Source organism: Juglans regia, chromosome 15 (genome assembly GCF_001411555.2).
Source record: "Juglans regia cultivar Chandler chromosome 15, Walnut 2.0, whole genome shotgun sequence".
Taxonomy (NCBI): Eukaryota; Viridiplantae; Streptophyta; class Magnoliopsida; order Fagales; family Juglandaceae; genus Juglans; species Juglans regia.
The window spans coordinates 18,395,481-18,418,558 of NC_049915.1; the positions used below are offsets into that span (position 1 = coordinate 18,395,481).

General features: G+C 31.5%; 1 protein-coding gene across 1 annotated transcript; it reads left to right on the forward strand.

The window, feature by feature from the left end:
- The first annotated feature begins 3,402 nt into the window (after positions 1-3,402).
- LOC108993072 (uncharacterized mitochondrial protein AtMg00810-like) lies at positions 3,403-4,631 on the forward strand. The gene is made up of 3 exons (XM_018967837.1): positions 3,403-3,555; positions 3,655-4,357; positions 4,426-4,631. The coding sequence occupies exons 1-3, from the start codon at positions 3,403-3,405 to the stop codon at positions 4,629-4,631; spliced, it is 1,062 nt and encodes a 353-aa protein (XP_018823382.1).
- Positions 4,632-23,078: the final 18,447 nt, after the last annotated feature.

Genomic DNA, 23,078 nt, shown 5'->3' on the forward strand with positions numbered 1-23,078 from the left:
AATCCATTTTGCATATTGAAATTCTTTATAGAAGTCTTACGCCACATATTTTTATTTAATCAATATGTAATTTATTATTTTTACCCTTTATTAATTGTAGAAATTGTAATTAATATAATTAGTTAATAGTAGAGGAGTTAGTTAGCTAATTAGTTATTTTTTGTATTTCTTACTTTCCCGTCTCTATTCAAAGTGTGTATAAAAACAGAGTCTCGTGTATTAAGTTTCACAATAACAATACATACAGAAAGCCTTTTTCTCCATGTTCTTGAGTTTTTTTTATCATGGTATCAGATTAACCTTTAAATGACAGATTCTTCCTCTCATTCCACCATTGCTTCTCCCGCTCTCCATACATAGGACATTTTCAGTCCTTATTTTCTTCACCATGGTGATAATCCCGGTTCCATTCTCGTTACACAGCCTCTTACAGGAGAAAATTATTATACCTGGAGTTGCTCAATGATGATGGCGTTAACAGCTAAGAACAAGGTTGGATTTGTCAATGGTACTATTTCTCCACCCTCTGATTCTGCTAATCCTTTATTCACTACTTGGAATCGTTGCAATAGCATGATTCTTTCTTGGATCTTGAACTCCATCTCCAAAAAAATTGCTTCTAGTGTAATCTATGCCAATTCTGAGTTTGAGATGTTGCATGACTTGAAAGAACGTTTCAGTAAACGTAATGGCCCACGGATTTTTCATCTACAATATGCTATTTCTTCCCTATATCAAGATAGCTTGTCTATGAGTGTTTATTACACTAATCTAAAGGCACTTTGGGATGAACTCTAGAACTATTGTCCATTTCCTAGTTGTACTTGTGGTGCTTTAAGCACTTTGATTTCATATCAACAACAACAATGTGTCCTTCAATTCTTGATGGGATTAAATGATAGTTTCTCACATGTCCGTGGCCAAATTCTGTTAATTGACCCACTACCACCTATTAACAAAATTTTTTCTCTTGTGCTGCAAGAAGAAAGTCAAAGAATAATAGGATCTTCAAATTTCTCTTCTGCTGGACCCACAGCTCTCCTAGCAAGGGCTGATCCACCTCGTTTTACTTAGCCATATGTAAAGAACGATAGGCCTCTTTGTTCTCACTATGGAATTCTTGGCCATGTTGTTGACAGATGTTATAAACTTCATGGCTATCCTCCTAGTTTTCGCACCAAACAGAAAGTTGCAGTTACCAACCATGTCTTATCTTCCAATGTTGATCCAGCACCATATGAACCAATGCCTCAGTTGCCATTTACATCAGAACAATGTACTAAGCTCCTTGCTCTTCTTAACCCAAAATCAAATTCTGATTTACTTACTTCCACATCTCAAACACCTCAAGTTGCTACTGTAATTTCTAATCTTTCTTCTTCTCAACATATGTCAGGTAACATTTCTAATATTCTATCTGTTTCAGTTCAGTCTTTCAATTCTAGTTCCTGGATTCTTGATATCGGGGCTACAGATCATATTATTTCATCCACTTCATATTTTATTTCCATGGTTTCAGTCACCAACACTTATGTTCATTTGCCAAATGGTATGAATGTTTTGGTTTCACATAAAGGCACTATAAATCTCACTCAATCCCTTGTTCTTCATGATGTCCTTTGTGTCCTAAATTTCAATTTAAATTTTATTTCCGTGAGCAAGCTCACTTCCACGCTTTCTTGTATATTTTTTTTCTCATCTAATTTCTGCTATATCCAGGACCCCACTTGCTAGAAGACGATTGGCACAGCTAAGAAACAAGATGGCCTCTACATCTTACAACAAGTCATTGCAAGACCAGAATCTTTTCATAGAACATATGCTACAGCTTTTCATGTAAAAAATTCCTCTATTCATTGGAATCGTTATCAATAATAATATTGAACTGTGACATTTTTTTTAGGCCATCCTGCTTTCCAAAATTTAACTTTCTTACAGAATGTTCAAGTTGTACCAACTATCACTTCTACATGTAATACAAATCATCCATGTATTGTATGTCCTATTGCCAAGCAAAAACGTTTACCATTTCTACACAGTTCCAATGTTTCAGAATTTCCCTTTCAAATGGTTCATTTAGACATTTGGGGACCTTTTTCATCTCCAACCATTGAAAGTTATAGATATTTTCTGGCCTTTGTTGATGACTTCTCACGAGCTTGTTGTATATTTCTTATGAAATCTAAATCTCACACTCGTCTCTTAATTCAGTCTTTTTTTTAATATGGTAGAAACTCAATTCAGTACAAAAATTAAAATATTACGTACTGATAATGGTCTTGAGTTTGCCATGACTGAGTTTTATGCATCAAAGGGTGTTATTCATCAAACCAGTTGCATCGAAACACCTCAACAAAATTATGTTGTGGAACGTAAACATCAACATTTGCTTAATATTGTTCGTGCTCTCAAATTTCAGTCCAATCTACCTTTATCTTATTGGGGAGACTATGTTTTAACAGCTGCCTATCTCATTAACAGGTTACCTTCCCCTGTATTGAATCATAAAACCCCTCATGAACTTCTATTCAACCAAACACCCTCTTACAATCATTTACGTGTATTCGGTTGTCATTATTTTGCATCCACATTGGCTTCTCATCGTTCAAAATTTGATCATCGAGCTAGACGTTGTGTGTTCATTGGTTATCCTTTCGGTATTAAAGGCTATAAACTTCTTGATTTAGACACCTTTGATATCTTTATATTCCGTGATGTTCATTTTCATGAACACAATTTTCCTTTTCATTCCTTTTCAAATCATAAATCTTCTTACTCTAATCAATCTCCCAATGTTGTCTTACCTCACAATATTTCTGATCATGATTTTCATGACTCATCTTTTGTTGAACCCATTAATCCTCAAACACAAACCTCTTTTGTTGATATTCCACCATCCAATAATCTGTAGCCTTCCATTGATCATTTACCTACTTTCAAAAAATCATCTCGACCCAGAAAAATTCCTGGATACTTGCATGACTATCATTGTCATATGGTCTCTTCTTCCATGCCTATGCCTAATCAGTCTTCTCACAGCAAAAGTTCAGTTAAGCCATACGATACTCTCATCATCTCTCTTATTCTAAACTGTCATCATCCCATAAAAATTTTGTTTTATCCATTTCTACTCATTTTGAACCCAAATTCTTCCACCAAGCCATTAAAATTCCTCAATGGCATGAGGCTATGGATGCTGAAATATTAGCATTGGAGAAAAATAATACTTGGGTGTTAACTCATCTGCCTGCTGGTAAGACTGTCGTAGGATACAAGTGGGTTTATCGTATCAAATTTAAATTTGATGGGACTATTGAAAGATACAAAGTTAGACTAGTTGCAAAAGGGTATCCACAACAAGAAGGCTTGGACTACTTAGAAACTTTCTAACCAGTTGCTAAAATGGTAACTATTAGATGCTTACTTTCATTGGCTCTCATGAATGGTTGGTGTCTAATTCAATTGGTTGTTAATAATGCTTTCTTACATGGAGAACTCAATGAGAAAGTGTACATGTCTTTGCCACCTAGGTTTGGCTCAAAGTGGGAGTCTCGGGTACGTAAATTGCAAAAATCTCTCTATGGCTTGAAACAAGCCTCTCGACAATGATTTTCTAAATTTTCTTCTTGTTTTCTCAAACATGGTTTTGTTCAGTCAAAATCTAACTTTACAAGACTACAAGGAGATTCTTTCATTACATTGTTAGTGTATGTCGATGACATCTTAATTGCCAGCAACAATGAAGAATTTGTTTATGCTTTCAAAACATTGCTGCACAATGAGTTTCAACTCAAAGATCTTGGACATTTAAAATTTTTTCTTGGATTAGAGGTGGCTCGTTCAACTAAGGGAATTTTCTTATGTCAAAGGAAATATGCATTGGATATTTTGAAAGATATTGGTTTCTTGGGTATTAAGCCTGTTTCTTCACCTATGGAACAACAACTAAAACTTAGTAAATCTGAAGGTTCTTTGCTTCCTGATCCATCTGTATATAGAAGATTAATTGGAAGATTGTTGTATTTGACACTCACACATCTAGATATCACATTTTCTGTGCATGCTCTTAGTCAGTATTTGGCAGCTCCTCGTGAACCTTATCTTCATGTAGCACATCGAGTCCTTCAGTACATCAAAGCCTCTCCTGGACAGTGTTTGTTCTTTCTTGCAACATCTACTCCTCATCCCAAGGCTTTTGCTGATGTCGATTGGGCTTCATGCCCTGATACTAGAAGATCCATTACTGGGTTTTGTGTTTTTCTTGGAGAATCTCTTATCTCCTGGAAGTCCAAGAAACAACAAACCATATCAAGATCTTCTGCAGAAGCCGAGTATCGTTCCATGGCTGCTGCTGTTTGTGAGTTAACATGGATTAAAAACTTGCATTGCTCTTCTGTGACAATAAAGCTACACTCCATATTGCAGCAAATCCTGTATTTCATGAACGTACAAAGCATATTGAACTAGATTGTCATCTTGTTCATGATCAACTACAAGTTGGGCTCATTGGCACTCTACATGTTCCATCTGCTCATCAACTTGCAGATATGCTCACTAAGCCTTTAGCTTTTAGTTCCTTTTCAGTTTTGTTGTCCAAGATGGGTATCATTGATATTCACTCTCCATCTTGAGGGGGAGTATTAACTGTTGAAATTGTAATTAATATAATTAGTTAACAGTAGAGGAGTTAATTAGCTAGTTCATTATTTTTTGTATTTCTTACTTTTCTGCCTCTGTTCAAAGTGTGTATAAAAACAGAGTCTCGTGTATTAAGTTTCACAATGACAATACATACAGAAAGCCTTTTTCTCCATGTTCTTGAGTTTTTCTTTTATCACCCTTCTATCATAATGCTTACATGTGTGTGTTTAAATATAAAGACAAAAATGACATATCACGTATTAATTAGGTGGAAGTGTGTGGTATAAACCTTCTTTGTAACATTTCTCTTTTGTATATATCTTTTCTCACACCTTATCATCAGCTTTCTTGCATTAATCATTTGTTTCTTTTAACTCTTGCAGAAAATTTAGCCCATGATAATTAATTGTAATAACTATTAAAGATTTGAAGGGTTTTTGGGTTTGGGGTTGTGTGAGCAAACTACAATTCACTAGATCTATTTTGTTTTGCTTACATTTAAAAATTCGTTGTATACATGCATCTTGTTTAAAAGTGAATAGACAAGATTGGAATTAGATTGAAGAAAAAATCAATTTATTTTTTTATTTAAAATAATATCGCACATTCATTTTTTAAACCAAATGTATCGATGGAGCGAGATTTTAATATGATACAAACCAAACTCTACTCTCTACTAGTAATTAGTAGGCTTGCAACCCGCACTGTTTTTGAACCCGACCCAACCCGTATACTCAGATCAAAATGACCCAACCCGCATATTATGTGTCGGGTCTAAAATTACTAAAAATCTTCGCACAACAACGAATCTGATTTACCAACTCCTGAGAAAACTTTCTCAATTCCTCAGTCACAACAAAACGAAAACCCCAAATTCCTCAAATTCCTCAGAAGCAAAATGAAAATCCCAACAAAGTCCGACACCATCGCAACGTCGTTCACACCAAATACTTCGATGCGATGTCGTGCATGAGCTTGAACGAAGAGCTTGGCTTGTTATATTGGAGTCCATCAACACCCATGAAGATGCTGTAAACACCGTCGTTGCGGGCTTCGATGCCTTTGTGTTCACGGTCTCGGCACATGGAACTGTCAAGGTATGGCGAAGGGAGCTACAGAACCAAGCACTTCTTGGTTCAGGTTTTGTTGAAATAGGAAAATGCGGTGACAACGTTAGTTGTAAACAAATCGTTGGTTGTTGTATATCGCGGATCCTCGCATGGGCTGGTGAACTTCTGGGAACTTGAGAAGAGGCAGAGTGAGAGCCAGACGATGGTGTTTTTATTTTCAAGCCTTTTGAAGAAGGGGCAACAGTTGCCTGAGTTGGAAAAGGGCAGATGAAATCTATGTAAAATCTTACCTGATCAATGGTCATCCAACGTTGGTTGCAGATGAAACGACAGGCAATTCGCAATCATCGATGACCAACAGGGGTAACTTTGCTGCTAGGGTTTGTGTCTGAAGATTGAAAATTGAAGTATTTTATTTTTTTTATAAAAGTCGGGTCTACTCATTATTTATCGAGTTTAACCCAACGTTGATGCAAAAGCATCTTCTATCGGACGGATTTGATCAGGTCATACAGGTTGACGGGTATAACAGATATTTTGCATAGGCCTAGTAATTAGCTTTGTATAGTTGTTTACTTTCACCCAAGTACCAGGGTGTTTTGTTGTAGCTAGAGTATCCAAGCTACAACAAAAAAAGTAAATTAATCCTACCTATTTACTCTATAGGATAATTATTTCTACCTATTTACTCTAATCCAAGCTTGTTTGGCCTAGTTTTAATCTGGTCAAACATTGCTCAAATTAATTTGATATGCTGTCTTAATTTATTTTTTAAAAAATTTAGAAGCAGCGGCAAACCAAAAAAGTTCAAAAAATTTCATAACTTCGTTGATCTCAAACATCACTAAAAAATATATTTCAAATTTTAAATTTTTTATCTAAGCATGAATTACTTAATTATTAATCAAACACAAAATGTAATACAACTTTTATAAATTTTAAAACAAAAATTATATTAAAATTAATGAATTTATCTATCCATAACTTTCACAAACTCCAATACAACACTTATTCTAAAAAATAATTTTTATTCAATTTTTTTTTCTCTTTTTTGAATTCTAATCTCAAACAACTTCTCATAATTTTTAAATATTTTCAAACGAGTAATTCTACATACAACCGTGAAGTACGTAACCGGCGCGTAATCGCTTTGAAAAAGAGTGGGGTCCACTATTAAAAAATTAATTTTTTTTTATGTGGGTCTCATGTTTTATTCATTTTTTTCAAAGCGATTACGCGGCGGTTACGCAATTTACGATTTAAGTATCTTTTCTCTTTTCAAACATTCTTTATATCCAAACATGCTCTAAACATCCTTAAGTGGGTATTTAGAAATTGTGTCAATGTTAATATTTCCTCAAGGTGAAAGCTGCGCATTATTATTGCAAAAATGAAAGTGCTCTTTTAAATATATCTAAGCAATGTCATTTCACCACCTAAATCCCATTAACAAAACTCTTATCCAGGCTACTTTTAAATGCTTACCTTTTGTGGCCATAAATCTGCCAGGTAGGGATTAATATTTATAAAAAGTCATCCAAATGTCTTCAAAAAAGGACTAATAAAAATAGAATAATTTTATTTACAGTCTTCGTTTAAAGATTGTATGTGCAGACTTTTTATTAAATGAAAAAAAAAAATTATTTTAGGAGAGATAGTTTTGTAATTTTAAAAAATTTTAAAAATAAAATTATCTAAACTTACATTGCAGTCTTCAAATAAAGATTGTGCCTAACATTGCTCATAAAAATAAAATACTTTCCATAACGAGTTAATACATGAATAATAGAAATAAAAAATAAGAGACTATACCTCAAATAATGCCCCCTAAGGAGTTGGTTCAAGTGGTGAAGACTTTGATTTTAAGATATTACTTCTTTCAAAATCTAAAATTCAATATCTAATGGTTACAAACAATCTTTTAAGGCTACATCTCTGGGTTAAAAAATCAGTTATTTTACCAATTTCATATAAGAAAATTTCTGATAGTGCGGTGCACGAGATCGATATTTATTCTATAGGTATGGATCTGAAAAATCCTGACTTAGAGAGATTCCCTTACATCAAAAAAATGATGCGACATTTTGAAAGACCTTCGAACCTACCCTGCAAAGTAAACATCGACATCAAAAAAATAAATAAAAATAATGCGACATTTTGAAAGACCTATGATAGACTTTTATTGTGGATCCATTCCATGAGAGACGAGAAAATCAAAGGTTAGTGACCATGCATTCCATTATATTTATTTTATCCGTTATAATCTTGTTCTTTATTCCTATCAATCTACCTGCTCTCAACGACTTATCTAAGGCTATCAAAAGGAGAAATTATCTAATCAATGGCTTTAAAAAGTAATAAAAGATGAAATTGAGTGTGTGACACTATCTTGGAGTTTGTTCGATAAACCTTATTCAATATTAACATTAGCATTGGTCTATGTATATGCATATACAAAATCATCTCTTTTGCATAATCACTTTATCATTCAAGCAAAATTTTCACATTGACTTATGCATATTTGAGACAAAATAATAATAAAATATTTTGCTAAAATCAATTTTTTATATATATTTTGTAATTAGCATCCACTACATACATTTGAGATTAATAATATAAATGCAATAATAAAAAATATAATTTTTTTATATATATTATATTAAAAATATAATAAAATGAAAAATATATATAAAATATATTATAATAATAAAATGAATGTGCATGTGAAGGTTTGTTGTGTTGTTGAAAAAGGAAGAAAATGAAAAGATTGTGAGAGAGAGAGTGGGAGGAGAGAGAAATAATGATTAAAATATGTTTTGTGGAGTGAATAGTAGTTATCTAAATTTATATAAGTATTGTTCATAGCTAGTTAAATATTTAGATATGCATAAGTCAATGTAGAAGATTTTAAAGTCATATTATACAAATATAATTTTGCATATATATATATATATATAGACCAATATAAATGCTTGAATATTTGGGAAATATGGATTGTGTAGAAAGAGGCAATCTATACCGATTTATTATTCATTTTAGATTTTATTCATTTTAGTTATATATGTTGATATGACATTATATTTGAAGTGACTCGATATGGCCACCATCTTAGATGTATAATCACTTAAAATGTACTACCTAAGTAAATATGACTGGATCGAAACACACATCAACTACCTTCTTGATGATCACTAAATGTACTCCAAATAAAGAGAAAACAAAAGAACACAACTCGATAGACATGCCTCTAAGGGTATAAATCGGTCTGGTCCGGTCCTATCCGAAGGGGGTGTTGGACTGAAATTTTCGGTCTATTATTTTTTTGAATCAGACCGAACATCCATAGGAACCAAACCAGACTGGACCGGATCAATAGATATCGATCCAGTCTGGCCCAATTATTATGTCATTTTGTTTCATCTTTTTTTTTAACAAATAAATTAATAAAAAATTATTTAAATCACTAAAATTAAATTTAAGTGAATTTTTAATGTAGATTATGTAACTATCTCATAAAAAAGTATTTAACTATAATTATATTTATGATATTGATAGTTATTACTGACTTAGACTTTACTCTTTAGTATGCATAATTATTAATAATGTTATATATTTTATATATGGTCAATGAATATCAAATAATTTCATTATACATAGATTATTCATGTTTGCTTGCAATTTATGTATTTAAAAAAAAAAACTAACTAATTTCTTTAATTAAGTATAAATAGTAGAGCATGTATGATGTATTAACTATTTACATATAATGACATAAATTATCGCATGATTTATTATTAATGGATAGCATATATTATTTAATATTTTATATGGTCAATGATAATAAATTAGATAAAAATTATATCATTCACTTATATAATTACTACATAAATATAATATATTAAATTATTAAAAATATTTTAAATATATATAGTTCGGTCCAATCCAGTCTAAAATTTATAGACCTTAGAACCAGACCGAATTTATTCGGTCCACAATTTGTGGGACTAAAACTGACCGGTACAATTTTCGATCTAGTCCGATTTGAATTGAAAATTTCGGTCCGGTCAATTTTTCCAGCCATGACCAAAAATTGTACACCCCTACATGCCTCCATAAAAGGATGGGATACCAAAACTCACCATTTCATATAGGCTTCCAAGACCACCTATCAGCCACTCTTCTCAAGATTGTCTTGGTTGTCTCTGAGGAAAAAAGAGAGAGAGAGAGAGAGAGCAAGAAAACTTTTCTCGGTTGCTCCATTCAAGATTTTATTAAGGATTTCCACTACTAAGATGATTGATAAAGTAGAAAGCAGATTGCCAGATTCCCATGTTACCTCAACTCTGTTAAGCGTCGATTGGATATTAAGAATATCTCATATAATTTATGAGTAATAATAAAATAATTTATGAATATTAATGAAATAATAGTAAATAATTTATGAATAGTAATAAAATTATTTGAGAACAGATTAATTTTCAAATAGGTCCATAGAATATCTCAATATATTTATGAATGGTAATGAAATTGTTTGAGTAAAGATTTTTTATTGTGTTTTGGAAAATGATAGGAAAAAAGTTGAATACAAATATTATAAAGTTAAAATAATTTTTTAATATTATTTTTATTTTAAATTTTGAGAAAATAATATTATTTTTGTATTTTTTTTAGAGTCTGAAAAAATTATATTGATTAACTAGGTAATGATTAAATGAAAATATTAAAAATTTGAAATTAAAAATATTTTATATTTGAGTGATATTTAGAAGGAGAATAAATGAAAATATTTAAGAACAGCTGCTTTACCAAAAGGACCCTAAACAGATACCAGACGAGCTCACGAGATACATAATCTAGATGATCTTCTAATCAAAACTAAGAACAAAACCAATAGAATTAAAGAGATATCGTCCAAGTTGGACAGCCTCTTTAATTCTAATTTAGGGTACGTTTGAATGTTGAAAAGTGTTGAGAATGTTTGTGAATAGTTATGAGTAGAGATTGGAGTGAGTTTGTGGGTCCCATTGAGAATATTTTGAGTTGTTTGGATGTGTGAAGTATGTTGAGTTGTTGACTTTTGAGTAGGTAGTTGAAAAATGTGTGGGTCCCATAAATATTATAGTAATTTTATTTTTAGTAATAAATATTATAATGATTTTATTATAGTGATTTTTTAATATTAATAAATATTGTAGTGATTTTATTTTACTTTAATATATAATAATGATAAATAGTATAATGATTTTATTTTTAATTTATATATAATTGTGATAAATATTATAATGATTTTATTTATATATATAATAGTTATAAATATTATATTAATGTTATTTTTTATTTATATATTATAGTGATTTTATTTTTAATTTATATATAATAGTGATAAATATTATAGTAGTTTATTTTTTATTTATCTATAGTAGTGATTTTATTTTTTATTTATATATTTTAGTGATTTTATTTTTAATTTATATATAATAGTGATAAATATTATAGTAGTTTATTTTTTATTTATCTATAATAGTGATTTTATTTTTTATTTATATATTTTAGTGATTTTATTTTTTATTTATATATAATAGAGATAAATATTATAAATATTATATTTTTTATTTATATATTATAGTGATTTTATTTTTATTTATATATTATAATGATTTTTTTATTTATATTTAATAGTGATAAATATTATAGTGATTTTATTTTTTATTTATATATTATAGTGATTTTATTTTTTATTTATATATTATAGCGATTTTATTTTTTATTTATATATAATAGTGATAAATATTTTTTTATTTATATATTATAGTGATTTTTATTTATTTATATATTATAATGATTTTTTTTTTATATTTAATAGTGATAAATATTATAGTGATTTTTTTTATTTATATATTATAGTGATTTTATTTTTTATTTATATATTATAGTGATTTTATTTTTTATTTATATATTATAATGATTTTATTTTTTTATTTATATTTAATAGTGATAAATATTATAGTGATTTTATTTTTTATTTATATATTATAGCGATTTTATTTTTTATTTATATATTATAGTTATAAATATTTTTTTATTTATATATTATAGTGATTTTATTTTTTATTTATATATAATAGTGATAAATATTTTTTATTTATATATTATAGTGATTTTATTTTTTATTTATATATTATAGTGATTTTATTTTTTATTTATATATTATAGTGATTTTATTATTTATATTTAATAGTGACAAATATTATAGTGATTTTATTTTTTATTTATATATAATAGTGATAAATATTTTTTATTTATATATTATAGTGATTTTATTTTTTATTTATATATTATAGTGATTTTATTTTTTATTTATATATTATAGTGATAAATATTTTCTATTTATATATTACAGTGATTTTATTTTTTATTTATATATTATAGAGATTTTATTTTGTATTTATATATAATAGTGATAAATATTTGTTATTTATATATTATAGTGATTTTTTATTATTTATATATTATAATGATTTTTTTATTTATATTTAATAGTGATACATATTATAGTGATTTTATTTTTTATTTATACAGTATAGTGATTTTATTTTTTATTTATATATTATAGTGATTTTATTTTTTATTTATATATTATAGTGATTTTTTTATTTTTATATTATAATGATTTTTTTTATATTTAATAGTGATAAATATTATAGTAATTTTATTTTTTATTTATATATAATAGTGATAAGTATTATAGAATGTTTGTGAATAGTTATGAGTAGAGATTGAAGTGGGTTTGTGGGTCATATTAAGAGTATTTTAAGTTGTTTGGTATGTGAAGTATTTTCAAAAGTACGAGAATACTTAGAAAGTGTTGAGGAATGTTTGGTACCCAAACATAGCCTTAAGCCCTTCCATACTGCATTACAAGCTCCTATTTAGACAACATTTCCCTTCCCTTCGTATCCAGATTATAACGATCTACCAGCAGCAACTTCACTCTTTTTAGGCTCCAATTGGTTGCAAGATTCAGTTAAGATCACTCTAATTTTAAACTGAGTCTAATATCAAAATATATAACTCTCAAATTATTAAATTTAAATTATCTCAAAACCTCTTTATATGTGTGACCTATAATTTTTTTCAACTCAATATATTTTTATACGTGAGATTTATAATCCTTTTCAACTTCTTATAAAAAGTTTTAAATTCATCTTAATATCTAAATATATTTTAAACTCAATTTATATGAGTCACATATAACTCTCTCTTCACTACTCAACTCATTATTATTTATAAAAAATTGAACTTAATTAAGTTCAACTCAACATCCGAACGCAACCTTAAGTCTTAAAGCGCCAAAACCCCGCTTACTCTAACTTTTTAGATCGTTTTAAAGCTTTCAACTTCCTGACCCATTCTTGTACTTATAAGCCTCATATTTTCAGATCCTTCCATACCTATAACTATTTTCACTTGTTGATACGATGATGTTTTAATGAGATGGATGGGTGAGTAGTGTTTTTCACTAGTTGAATGGGTGGTGGTCCGTTGTAGTTAATGGGCCGCATGGAGTTGGGCTATGAAAATATATTTATCAAGGATGGGGCCCATTTTCCCAAGCTGACATAGATTCATATATGCCTTTGGACACATATATCTAAAATCAAATTTTGGCATTATGTTTGGTACGAAAGTCAAGCCTCCAAGGAGGTCTATTTTTTTTTTTTTTGAAATAAGAACTTTCTTGTATTCATTTCATCATATTGTTTTCACTACAATCTTTATCTCTTTGAACTAAACAGTTTACATTCTCAGGAACATTTTCTATCCAGCACACTTCGTCATCTAGCTGTAAAGCTAACTTTGTAAGGTGGTGCGCTACCACATTCCCTTCCCTGTATATGAACTTCAAATCCCATTATTTTCTGTTCTTCCACTTTTGTTTCATATCTTCCACAAGCTGTCCCTTCCATGAATCATCTTCTGTTTTAGTGTTAATTGCATCTATAAGCTCTTTTGCATCACCCTCAATTATCACATCCTGCAAACCCAACTCAGAGCAAAAATCCATTGTTCTCCACAGTGCATTTAATTCTGCAATAAAAGGGGAAGTTACAGACCCTTTTGTGCCACATAGAGATGCTATAACCTCTCCTTTGCTATCCCTGACCACAATCCCCATCCCCATCTTCTGCATCTCCATGTTCAAAGCCCCATCAAAGTTTGCCTTAAACCATTTTCCATTCGGTCTCTTCCAACTCTCCCCCCTACCTCCCTCTGCAGTATGCTTTTGGTTTACTCCCTTTATCTGATTTGCAACATGGAACTCATCAAGCCCTCCAATTGCTAACTGTACAACCGTGCCTGGGCTTACAAACTTGTTTTCAAACACAACTTTATTTCTTCCATGCCATATACCCTTCATTATCATCAGTATCTTTTCTAACTTTTCTGTTTGTAATTTTTTACACATATCTATCCACAACTGTATAAAATCCCCACTACCAATTGGCCACTTGTAAAGAGGGCTTTTAATATCCCCCCAAACATCCACTGCTGCTGGGCAATTCCATAAAACATGCTCTACGGTTTCATCTTCAACTTGACAGATTGGGCATTTAGCATCCTTAGTGACTTTTATGCTCATCAATTTCATCTTTGTTGGAAGGATTTTATTTACTGCTCTCCACATAAAATGCTTAGCTGCGCCTAGGACATCAAGAGACCAGATTCTCTTCCGAATATCGACCTCCTCTTTTACATGAGATGGACTACTCTCCACATATTTCTTTTGTTCCACAAAGTAGGCACTTTTGACTGAAAATTTTCCATTTTTGGATGGACCCCAAATCAGTTTATCTGCACTTCCATACCTACTAACAGGAATTGCACAGATCACCTTCGCCTCTTCTTCATTAAAAATATTTGCTACAACATCCTCTTTCCACCTCCCCTCTTGTTTTTCAATTAACTCACTTACTTTAGCATTGGCATTAAGGACTTTTATTCCAGATTGAACACAATGGGTTGTTTGAGTAGGTAACCACTTCTACCCCCATATGTTTACTGACTTCCCGTTTCCAATCCTCCAAAGCATACCCTCCTTTACTAAACCCATGGCTGACCATATGCTCTTCCATATCAGAGAAGACAATCTTCCAAGAGGTGCCTCAAGGAATTGCATATTCTTAAAATACTTGTCCTTGAATACTCTTGCAACTAAAGAGAGAGGCTCCTTCAGAATTCTCCACCCTTGTTTTGCTAGCATTACTCTGTTGAATGATTCCAAATTTCTAAACCCCAATCCACCCTCAGCTTTTGCCATTCCCAACCAACTCCACCTTTTCCAATGAATACCCCTTTCTTTTTGGCAGTTACTCCACCAGAATCTGGACATTAAAGCTTCAATATCCCTACACAACCTTTTCGGCAGTTGAAAAACGCTCATAGTATAAGTAGGAATGGCTTGGAGAACAGCCTTTATAAGAACTTCTTTACCAGCTTTGGACAGAAAAGCAGATTTCCAGTTTTGCATCTTCAACCACACTTTTTCCTTTATGCTTCGAAAAGCATTATACCTTGACCTCCCTACAACAACAAGCAGTCCTAGATACCTCTCATAGCTATCACAAAGCACTGCCCCAGCCTCTTGGAACATCATTCTTTTTACCACCTCAGTCGTGTTGGAGCTGAAAAAGATAGATGTCTTTTGTTTGTTAAGGGCCTGCCCTGATGCTTTTTCATACATTTCTAGAATGGAATAGATAGCTTTCCATTCCCTTTTTAAAGCTCTGCAAAAAAGCACACAATCGTCAGCAAAAAGAAGGTGGTTCACTCGTATGCCTCCCCTACTTATGGTTGTCCCCCTTATTGCAACTTCCCTCTCTGAATTTAACAGCAATTGGCTTAGTCCCTCTGCACAAATGATAAATAGGTAAGGGGATAAAGGGTCCCTTGCCTAATACCCCTTGAAGGTAAGAAGCTTCTCCCCACTTTCCCATTGACTAAGACTGAATAACTCACAGAAGAAATACACTTCATTATCAAACTGCACATCTTCAAGCCAAAACCCAGTTTTTTCAACATAGCTTCAAGGAAAGGCCACTCCACCCTATCATAGGCCTTTGACATATCAAGCTTTATTGCCATAGTTCCAGTCCTTCCCTTCTGTTTTGTCTTCATAGTGTGCAGCATCTCATAGGCTATCATGATGTTGTCAGAAATTAACCTACCCGGAATGAAGGCACTTTGATTGGGTGATATAATTTCTGATAATACAATCTTAATTCTGTTCGCAATAACCTTTGAAATGAGTTTATACAGAACGTTGCAAAGACTTATGGGCCTAAACTCCTTAACAGTGATGGGGGACTTAACCTTGGGTATAAGAGCAATTAAGGTATGATTCACCCCCCATGTTCATTTCTCCTCCATTCAGAAACTCCAGAACTGCCTTGCATGTGTCCTCCCCCACAATATGCCAATGATTTTGATAGAAACCTGCCCCAAACCCATCGGGACCAGGTGATTTCAAGGCTGACATTTGTTTAAGCGCTATTTCAACTTCAGAAACAGTAAAGTTCCTCTCCAACCTCTCATTCATGACCTCTGTAACTTTTGGTTCAGCTAGCATAACACATTTTTCTATATCCTCCTCTTTTGGTTTTGATGATGAGTAAATTTCACTAAAGTAATCATGGAAAGCACCCTCTATCTGCACCTCATCCTCCACTAAACTCCCTTGTGAATCCGTAATTTTTTTTATAGTATTTTTCTTTTTTCTCTGATTTGCACATGCGTGATAGAACTTAGTGTTTCTATCACCATATGTTAACCAGTGCTTTTTTGCCCTTTGTTTCCACCTCAGATCCTCCTGCTCTAGTAGGACATTAAGCTCTCCTTTTAGTCTCATCAGTTCATGAATATTTGCTTGCCCCTCCTCCTCCTCCATAATTTTTATTTTCTCAGACAGCACATTGATATCGCCTTCCCTTTCTAGAACAGAATTTTTACTCCATTTGCTCAGTGAATTTCTGCATCCAACAAGACCCATTTGTAACTTTTTTCGTGGCTCATTCACATCAGAAATCTTGCTCCATTCAGCTTCTATAATTTTTCCACACTCTTCTTCCATACTCCAACTCATTTCATACCTAAAATTCCTCTTCTTGAATAACCTCTGCTCCCTTCTATTTATAGTAAGCACAAGAGGCTTGTGGTCTGAAACCCAAGTCATTAGAGCCTCCACATTCATGTCTTGAAATCTATTGGCCCAGCCATAATTAGCTACAGCCCGATCCAACCTTTCTTTCACAAAAGATTCATCCACGTGACCATTGCTCCATGTAAACTTATACCCACACCATCCCAAATCAGAGAGCCCCGATATCTCTAAGGCCCTTCTAAACACTTCCATCTGCCCTTCATTTCTCTCCCTCTCCCCCACTTTTTCATCTTGGGACACTATTTCATTAAAATCTCCTATGACACACCAATCCACTCCTGGTAAAGGTTTCAGATCTTTAAGTAACTCCCATGATGACCCCCTTTTACTAGTATCAGGATTTCCATAAAACCCCGTTAGTAACCATCTACTTCCCCCACCTTCACCATTAACCCAAACACTAACATGCCTCTGAGAGTAGTTTAGTAACTCAACATTATCACCACTCTTCCACATCAACAATAGCCCCCCCTCATTCCCTTAGGTTCTACCACAATACAACCCTCCATTCCCAATTTCTTTTGCACCCTTGTAGCTTTTCTAGAGTCTATCTTTGTCTCCATCAAGAAGACAATATCAGGTTTCTTTTCCTTTGCTAACAAGCAAAGGGCCTGAACTGTTCGGGGGTTCCCAAGCCCCCGACAGTTCCAACTGATGGTTTTCATGGCTCTTGGTGGGGCTGCCAAACAGCCACCGCCACTTCTGTCAGTGATAGCATATCCTCACATTCCTTCACCTTCTTTAACTTCTTTTGTTCCTTCTCTTCTTTACTATTATCCCTCCCACCTCTTTTTTTTTTTATGGAAAAAGGACTAAAGGACACTGAATTCTTACCTTTGCTTCTTGCTCTTCGCTTCCATTTTCCAGTTGTCACAGTGCCTTGCACAACATTCTGCCAATTAGTACTTTCCTCATCTTCATACTTATCATTGCTTTCCTTGAGATCACTAGAGAGCAATTGTTTCTCGATTTCTAATGTCTCTTGATCCACTCCAGACCCTCTAGGTTCCTTCAGAATTTCATCATTTACTTCTGTCATCAAATCTAAATACCCTCCCTCTACTTCCACCAGAGTCCCATTTTCCTCTCCCAAATTTCCATTCTCTACTCCCTCCTCATATTCCTTTACTATAGTTTTTCTCTCATCTCCCTCTGAACTCTCCCTCCCCGTATCTTTTTTTTTGTTTTTTTCATCCCTCCAAATATTATCTCGCCCTCGCCGCGCTCTACTCCTCTCCCTATCCTTCCAATCTCCAGAATTATAGGGTCTCCTCCTGGATGATATGTTAGCTCTCAGCCATGTCCCAAATTTAGATTTCGGAATCTCATCCCGCACCCCTCCGTTAGTTTCTACTACACAGCCATTCTCTCCATGAATAATCCATCCACAATGGAAACACAATCTAGGCAACTTCTCATATTTGAAATTCACCCACACATTACGCCCCTCAGTTTTTATAAATCTACCCCTCGCAATGGCTTTTTGCAATGGGATCTCAATTCTTACTCTAAAAAAATGACCTCATCCCACTCCATCATCCGTAACCTCCACATCCAGCACTTTTCCCATAGAATTACCAATTTTCATACCACAATCCCTTGTCATGAAAGCCATCGGCAGATTATGAAATTGGATCCAAAAAACTTCTCTGTCAAATTTCTAGTTCTGTGGTTGGGACAAACCATCAAACACTTGGAGGATGAACAGATGGCCATCAAATAGCCATAGACGTCCGTCCATCACCTTCAACTTGTCAGCATTGGTTTTGAACGTGATAACGAATATGTTTATTCCTACCTCCTGGAATATGGCAGGATAACTTACTCTCCAGATTTTGCCCAAAGTCGAGGCAAGCACCTCACTCCCAATCACCCGATTCACTCCAAAAGTCAATCCCCACTTTCTCCTCCTGTTAAACACAGATTCCCACACAACTCATCAAGATCCTCCAACTACTCCATAGTACCCAACCTCACCACAGATTTACCCGAAGCTCGTCCTCCCCGAAGGATCGAGAAAAAATTCACCACCTCTGCTTTCGCGGGAAAACAGAGAGGAGACTCACTTCACCTTAATAAAGTAATACTTCAAGGAGGTCTATTTAAAGAATAATGATATACACATAATATATTTTTATAACATATTTTAATATTGGTTATTTTTGTAAAATAATATTAGTTTTATAAGATATTTTATAAAAATATTTCTAATTTTAAATATAATTATGTAAAGTGTTACAAAAAATATTGTGTAAATCATTTTTTCTACCTAAAATTGTTTCGGGATCTCTGGTCTTGCGTGGATGGTTATGTGGACAGATGTCTACAACAATATCTGCTTCTCATTTTTGCTCGGAAATGATAAACCTACAACTAGTCTATAATTATTTTACAACTCTATTTAAAATAAAGGGAAATTAGCTAAAACTGAAAATATTTTTTAAAGAAATGGCACAATTACATTAGTTAATTTGAAGTGAGTCGTAAAATAGTTATAAAAGAGTCGTAATTTGATTTGTATGAGGCTACGTTTAAATGTTAAATTGAGTTGAGTTAAGTTAAATTGAGATGACAAAATATTGTTAGAATATTATTTTTAATAGTATTATTATTTTAGAATTTAAAAAAGTTGAATTGTTTATTATATTTTGTGTTGAGATTTAAAAAAGTTATAATGATGAGTTGATGTGAGTTTGGTAACCAAGCATGTCCTTAAATTTAAAAATTTATCTTTTAAATTAAATTATACTACATGAACGATGTGTAATATATAAAATTTTTTAAATAGAATTATTCTTATAAACTCGTATAAGAATACATCATCCACAAGGGTTACGTAAAAATATTTAATTCGTAAGAGATTTGATTTTTAGACTTCTCTAACTAATCACATTATGTCAAGTCAATAATAAAGAGTGTATTGTGCATACCAACTTGTAAATAAAAATTTTAACCCAAACATCCCTCATAAATTACTTATTATTGTTAGTTGAGAAAAGAGGCCCTCTCTCTGTCTTAGCTGATCAGTGCCAATAAAAGGAACAAACCTTAAAAATAAGAAAAATTTTATTTATAATTTTGAGTGAAATACTGCATATAAAATTTTATTGATGAATAAGAATAAAAAGGAAAATAAATTATTTCAAAAGAGATATTATTATAATTTTAAATTTTTTTAAACATAACTGTATAGATTTATTTGAACCGTCCCATTTGAGAACTATATATAGACTAACTCAAAAAATGTTGGTTTTTCATCTTAGAAATTATTAAAATATTTGATGTAAAGTAAAAATAATGTAAACCATTACCATTGTTCAATGTATTGGTTCGGTTATCTAGATTTTATGTCTTGGTACTTGAACTAATGTATGTCTCTTAGGGATATGAGCTTTAACCGCTTCCCAACCAAACAAAGGGTTGTGTCCTTTGGTGAATTAGAAACTTTTTCAATGTATTATCTAATATTTGAGAAGTTGTGACTTCTCAAAAGTGCTCATTCATTTAAGTTGTGACTTTTCACAAACACCATTTCATTTATGTGATGTGACTTTTCACATCTACCCTTTCATTTAAATAAGTTGTGACTTTTCACATGTGACTTTTCATTCTCTATAAATAGGGAACCTCACACACAAATTCAAAAACTGAAAATTCTCTACAAAACTTAGAGAAATACCTCCTCCTTATCTTTGTCTTTCTTTCTTTGGGGTTTGGCTATTTTATATCGGGTTCGAGGATCTCCTTTTGTGTACACCGACGAGGAGATTAACTGGAATCAATGTTGTTATATCTTGGGAGTAGACTATCAAGAAACCTAGTGCATGTTTAATATTAGAGACGGCAGAATCTACTCTAAGGAAAGCGTCTATCACAACATGCTTCAACACCGAATTCTCTCTTTCAAATTTGTTCTTACTATTTTATATATTCTCTAATTTACAAAGCATTTCAAAATATTTTTCAACAAAAAATATTCCCTTTATTAATTGTGGTAGCTGCAACAGTCTCACCTGTAAACAGAGGCAAAATAAACACAGGGTTTGAAAGAAAGTTGTAGACATTGAAGTCGGTCTGCTGAATGAAAAGCAACTCAAACAACGCCATATATAGTAAATATATTAGCTTTTTTTTTAAGCCACTGAGATGAATTATTCATACCCCAAGCTTGAATCATTAATAAACCAAGAACAAGAACAAAGGGAGATGGATGCTAGGAATGAACCCAAATGAAAAAGCCGAAATAATCTCATCAAAATAGGAAAAAAAATCCGCTCAAGTTGGAACCTTGATCCTTTGAAATAGAATCCCATTGAAAATTTTCAATAGGGTCGTGTTTGGTTACATTTAATTTGTAAGTGAAAAGTGCTACATATATAAAAATAAATTTATAAAATTACGTGACTTTACGTGATTTATTAAATTTATTTTATGATAAAAATAATTTTAAAATTTAATATACCGCATCAAGAAATATTATTTTATGATTTTTTTTTTGTTTAATTCTTTTTATAAATAAAATATTTCTCTAATTCTCAAGAAACCAATGTAAACGTAATTATTGCATTGATTATTGTTACAACCGCACCATCCAAACAGGAGGAAAAAGAGACGGGCGGTTAGTGTAGTACCAAAATCATTTAAACTCATCAATTGACTCTTTATTATTAAAGGAAATAATCGAGACATATAATAAAAAATATTTTTCATGTATGTCTATATTTATCAAATTTTAAAAAAATAATTCTACATATAATCATAAAATACGTAAATACTATATAATTGTTTTGAAAATAGTGAAATTTATTATTAAAAAATTAATTTTTTTCATATAAATTTTATATTTTATTTATTTTTTTTAAATAATTACGCGACGGTTGTACAATTTAATATTCTAAATATCTTTTTTCAATTTTAAATGACCTTAATGCACTACTGTTAGAGATGTAAAATGGTTGATTTGAGTATCCGAATATATTCGAATCCGCATTCAGGTTTATCTTGTTATAAAAATCTGGGTATTCGGTTACCAGATTGTAGTCGGATATTCGATCTGTAAAAAAATTATTTTAAAGAAAAATAATATAATTTGTTTTAAAATATGAAATCCAATTATGAATATTACGCTATATCTATATTATATAATCGTTATCTGCATGCACATGAGAATATGATCGAAATTCACCCATTCGTATGAATCCGATTTTTCAAATTTTGAACCGAACCGGAAAATAAAAACAGCCTAATGTTATTTAAAAAATAAGAAAAATGGCAGAATGCATAGTCGCCGTGATTATACTCAAAACTCTCCGGACATTCTAACTAATCTCATTTAATAATTATAATTTTTTTAAGAATAATAATATATACAATCATAGAGTACATAAGCGTCACATAATCATTTTGAAAAAGAATTAGGTTCATTATTTAAAAATTAATTTTTTTCATATAGATCTCATATTACTCACTTTTTCAAAACGGTTGTGCAGTATTTACACACTTCGCGATTACAAATATCATTTTTTTTTCAAATCTCAAAATAATAATAATATTAAAAAAAATTCTAAAAATATTTTATTCAATTTTTAATTTTTATCTCAACTTACTATCTAAATCTTCCCTCAGTTTCATGCTCACACTGAATCAGAAAATCTGTATTCCAATTTCCAAAGCTAGCTATTTAAAACATTTTTCTAATTTTATAATTCAAAACGACGTAGTTTAAATGTTATCTAGATAATGTTGATGAGAATACCATATTTCGGGTGGAAAGAACATAGTCCTAATTAATCACCGATTCACCATGTCAATTATTCGTGCATGGCACACTAATTATATCACCTCAATGCTTTGTCGGTCACTTATGACTTCTAATTGGTGTATAAAATAAGGAAGAATGATATTGTAATTTGTCACTCTTTTTGCAATTGTATATTAAAAAAAACCCATAATTTTAGAGGATTAAAACCGAATATTTTTGTCGATAAAGTATGATTTTTCAACGGAATAATTAACCTATGAGTTTTATTGTCATCGATTTGGTTAAAAATAAGATCGGACTTAGCAAAATATAAAGAGTAATACTAGATATAATCATAATGTAAGCAAGTTTCATGCACTAAGTTGAAAAAAAAATTGAAGTTTATTAT

Excerpts from the sequence above, each read along its gene's own strand:
- LOC108993072 (XM_018967837.1), top strand. The coding sequence starts at position 3,403 with ATGGTAACTATTAGATGCTTACTTTCATTGGCTCTCATGAATGGTTGG. Across the intron at positions 3,556-3,654 it reads GCTCAAAGTGGGAGTCTCGG|TCAAAATCTAACTTTACAAG; the intron begins GTACGTAAATTG and ends GGTTTTGTTCAG. Across the intron at positions 4,358-4,425 it reads TTCCATGGCTGCTGCTGTTT|CAAATCCTGTATTTCATGAA; the intron begins GTGAGTTAACAT and ends TCCATATTGCAG.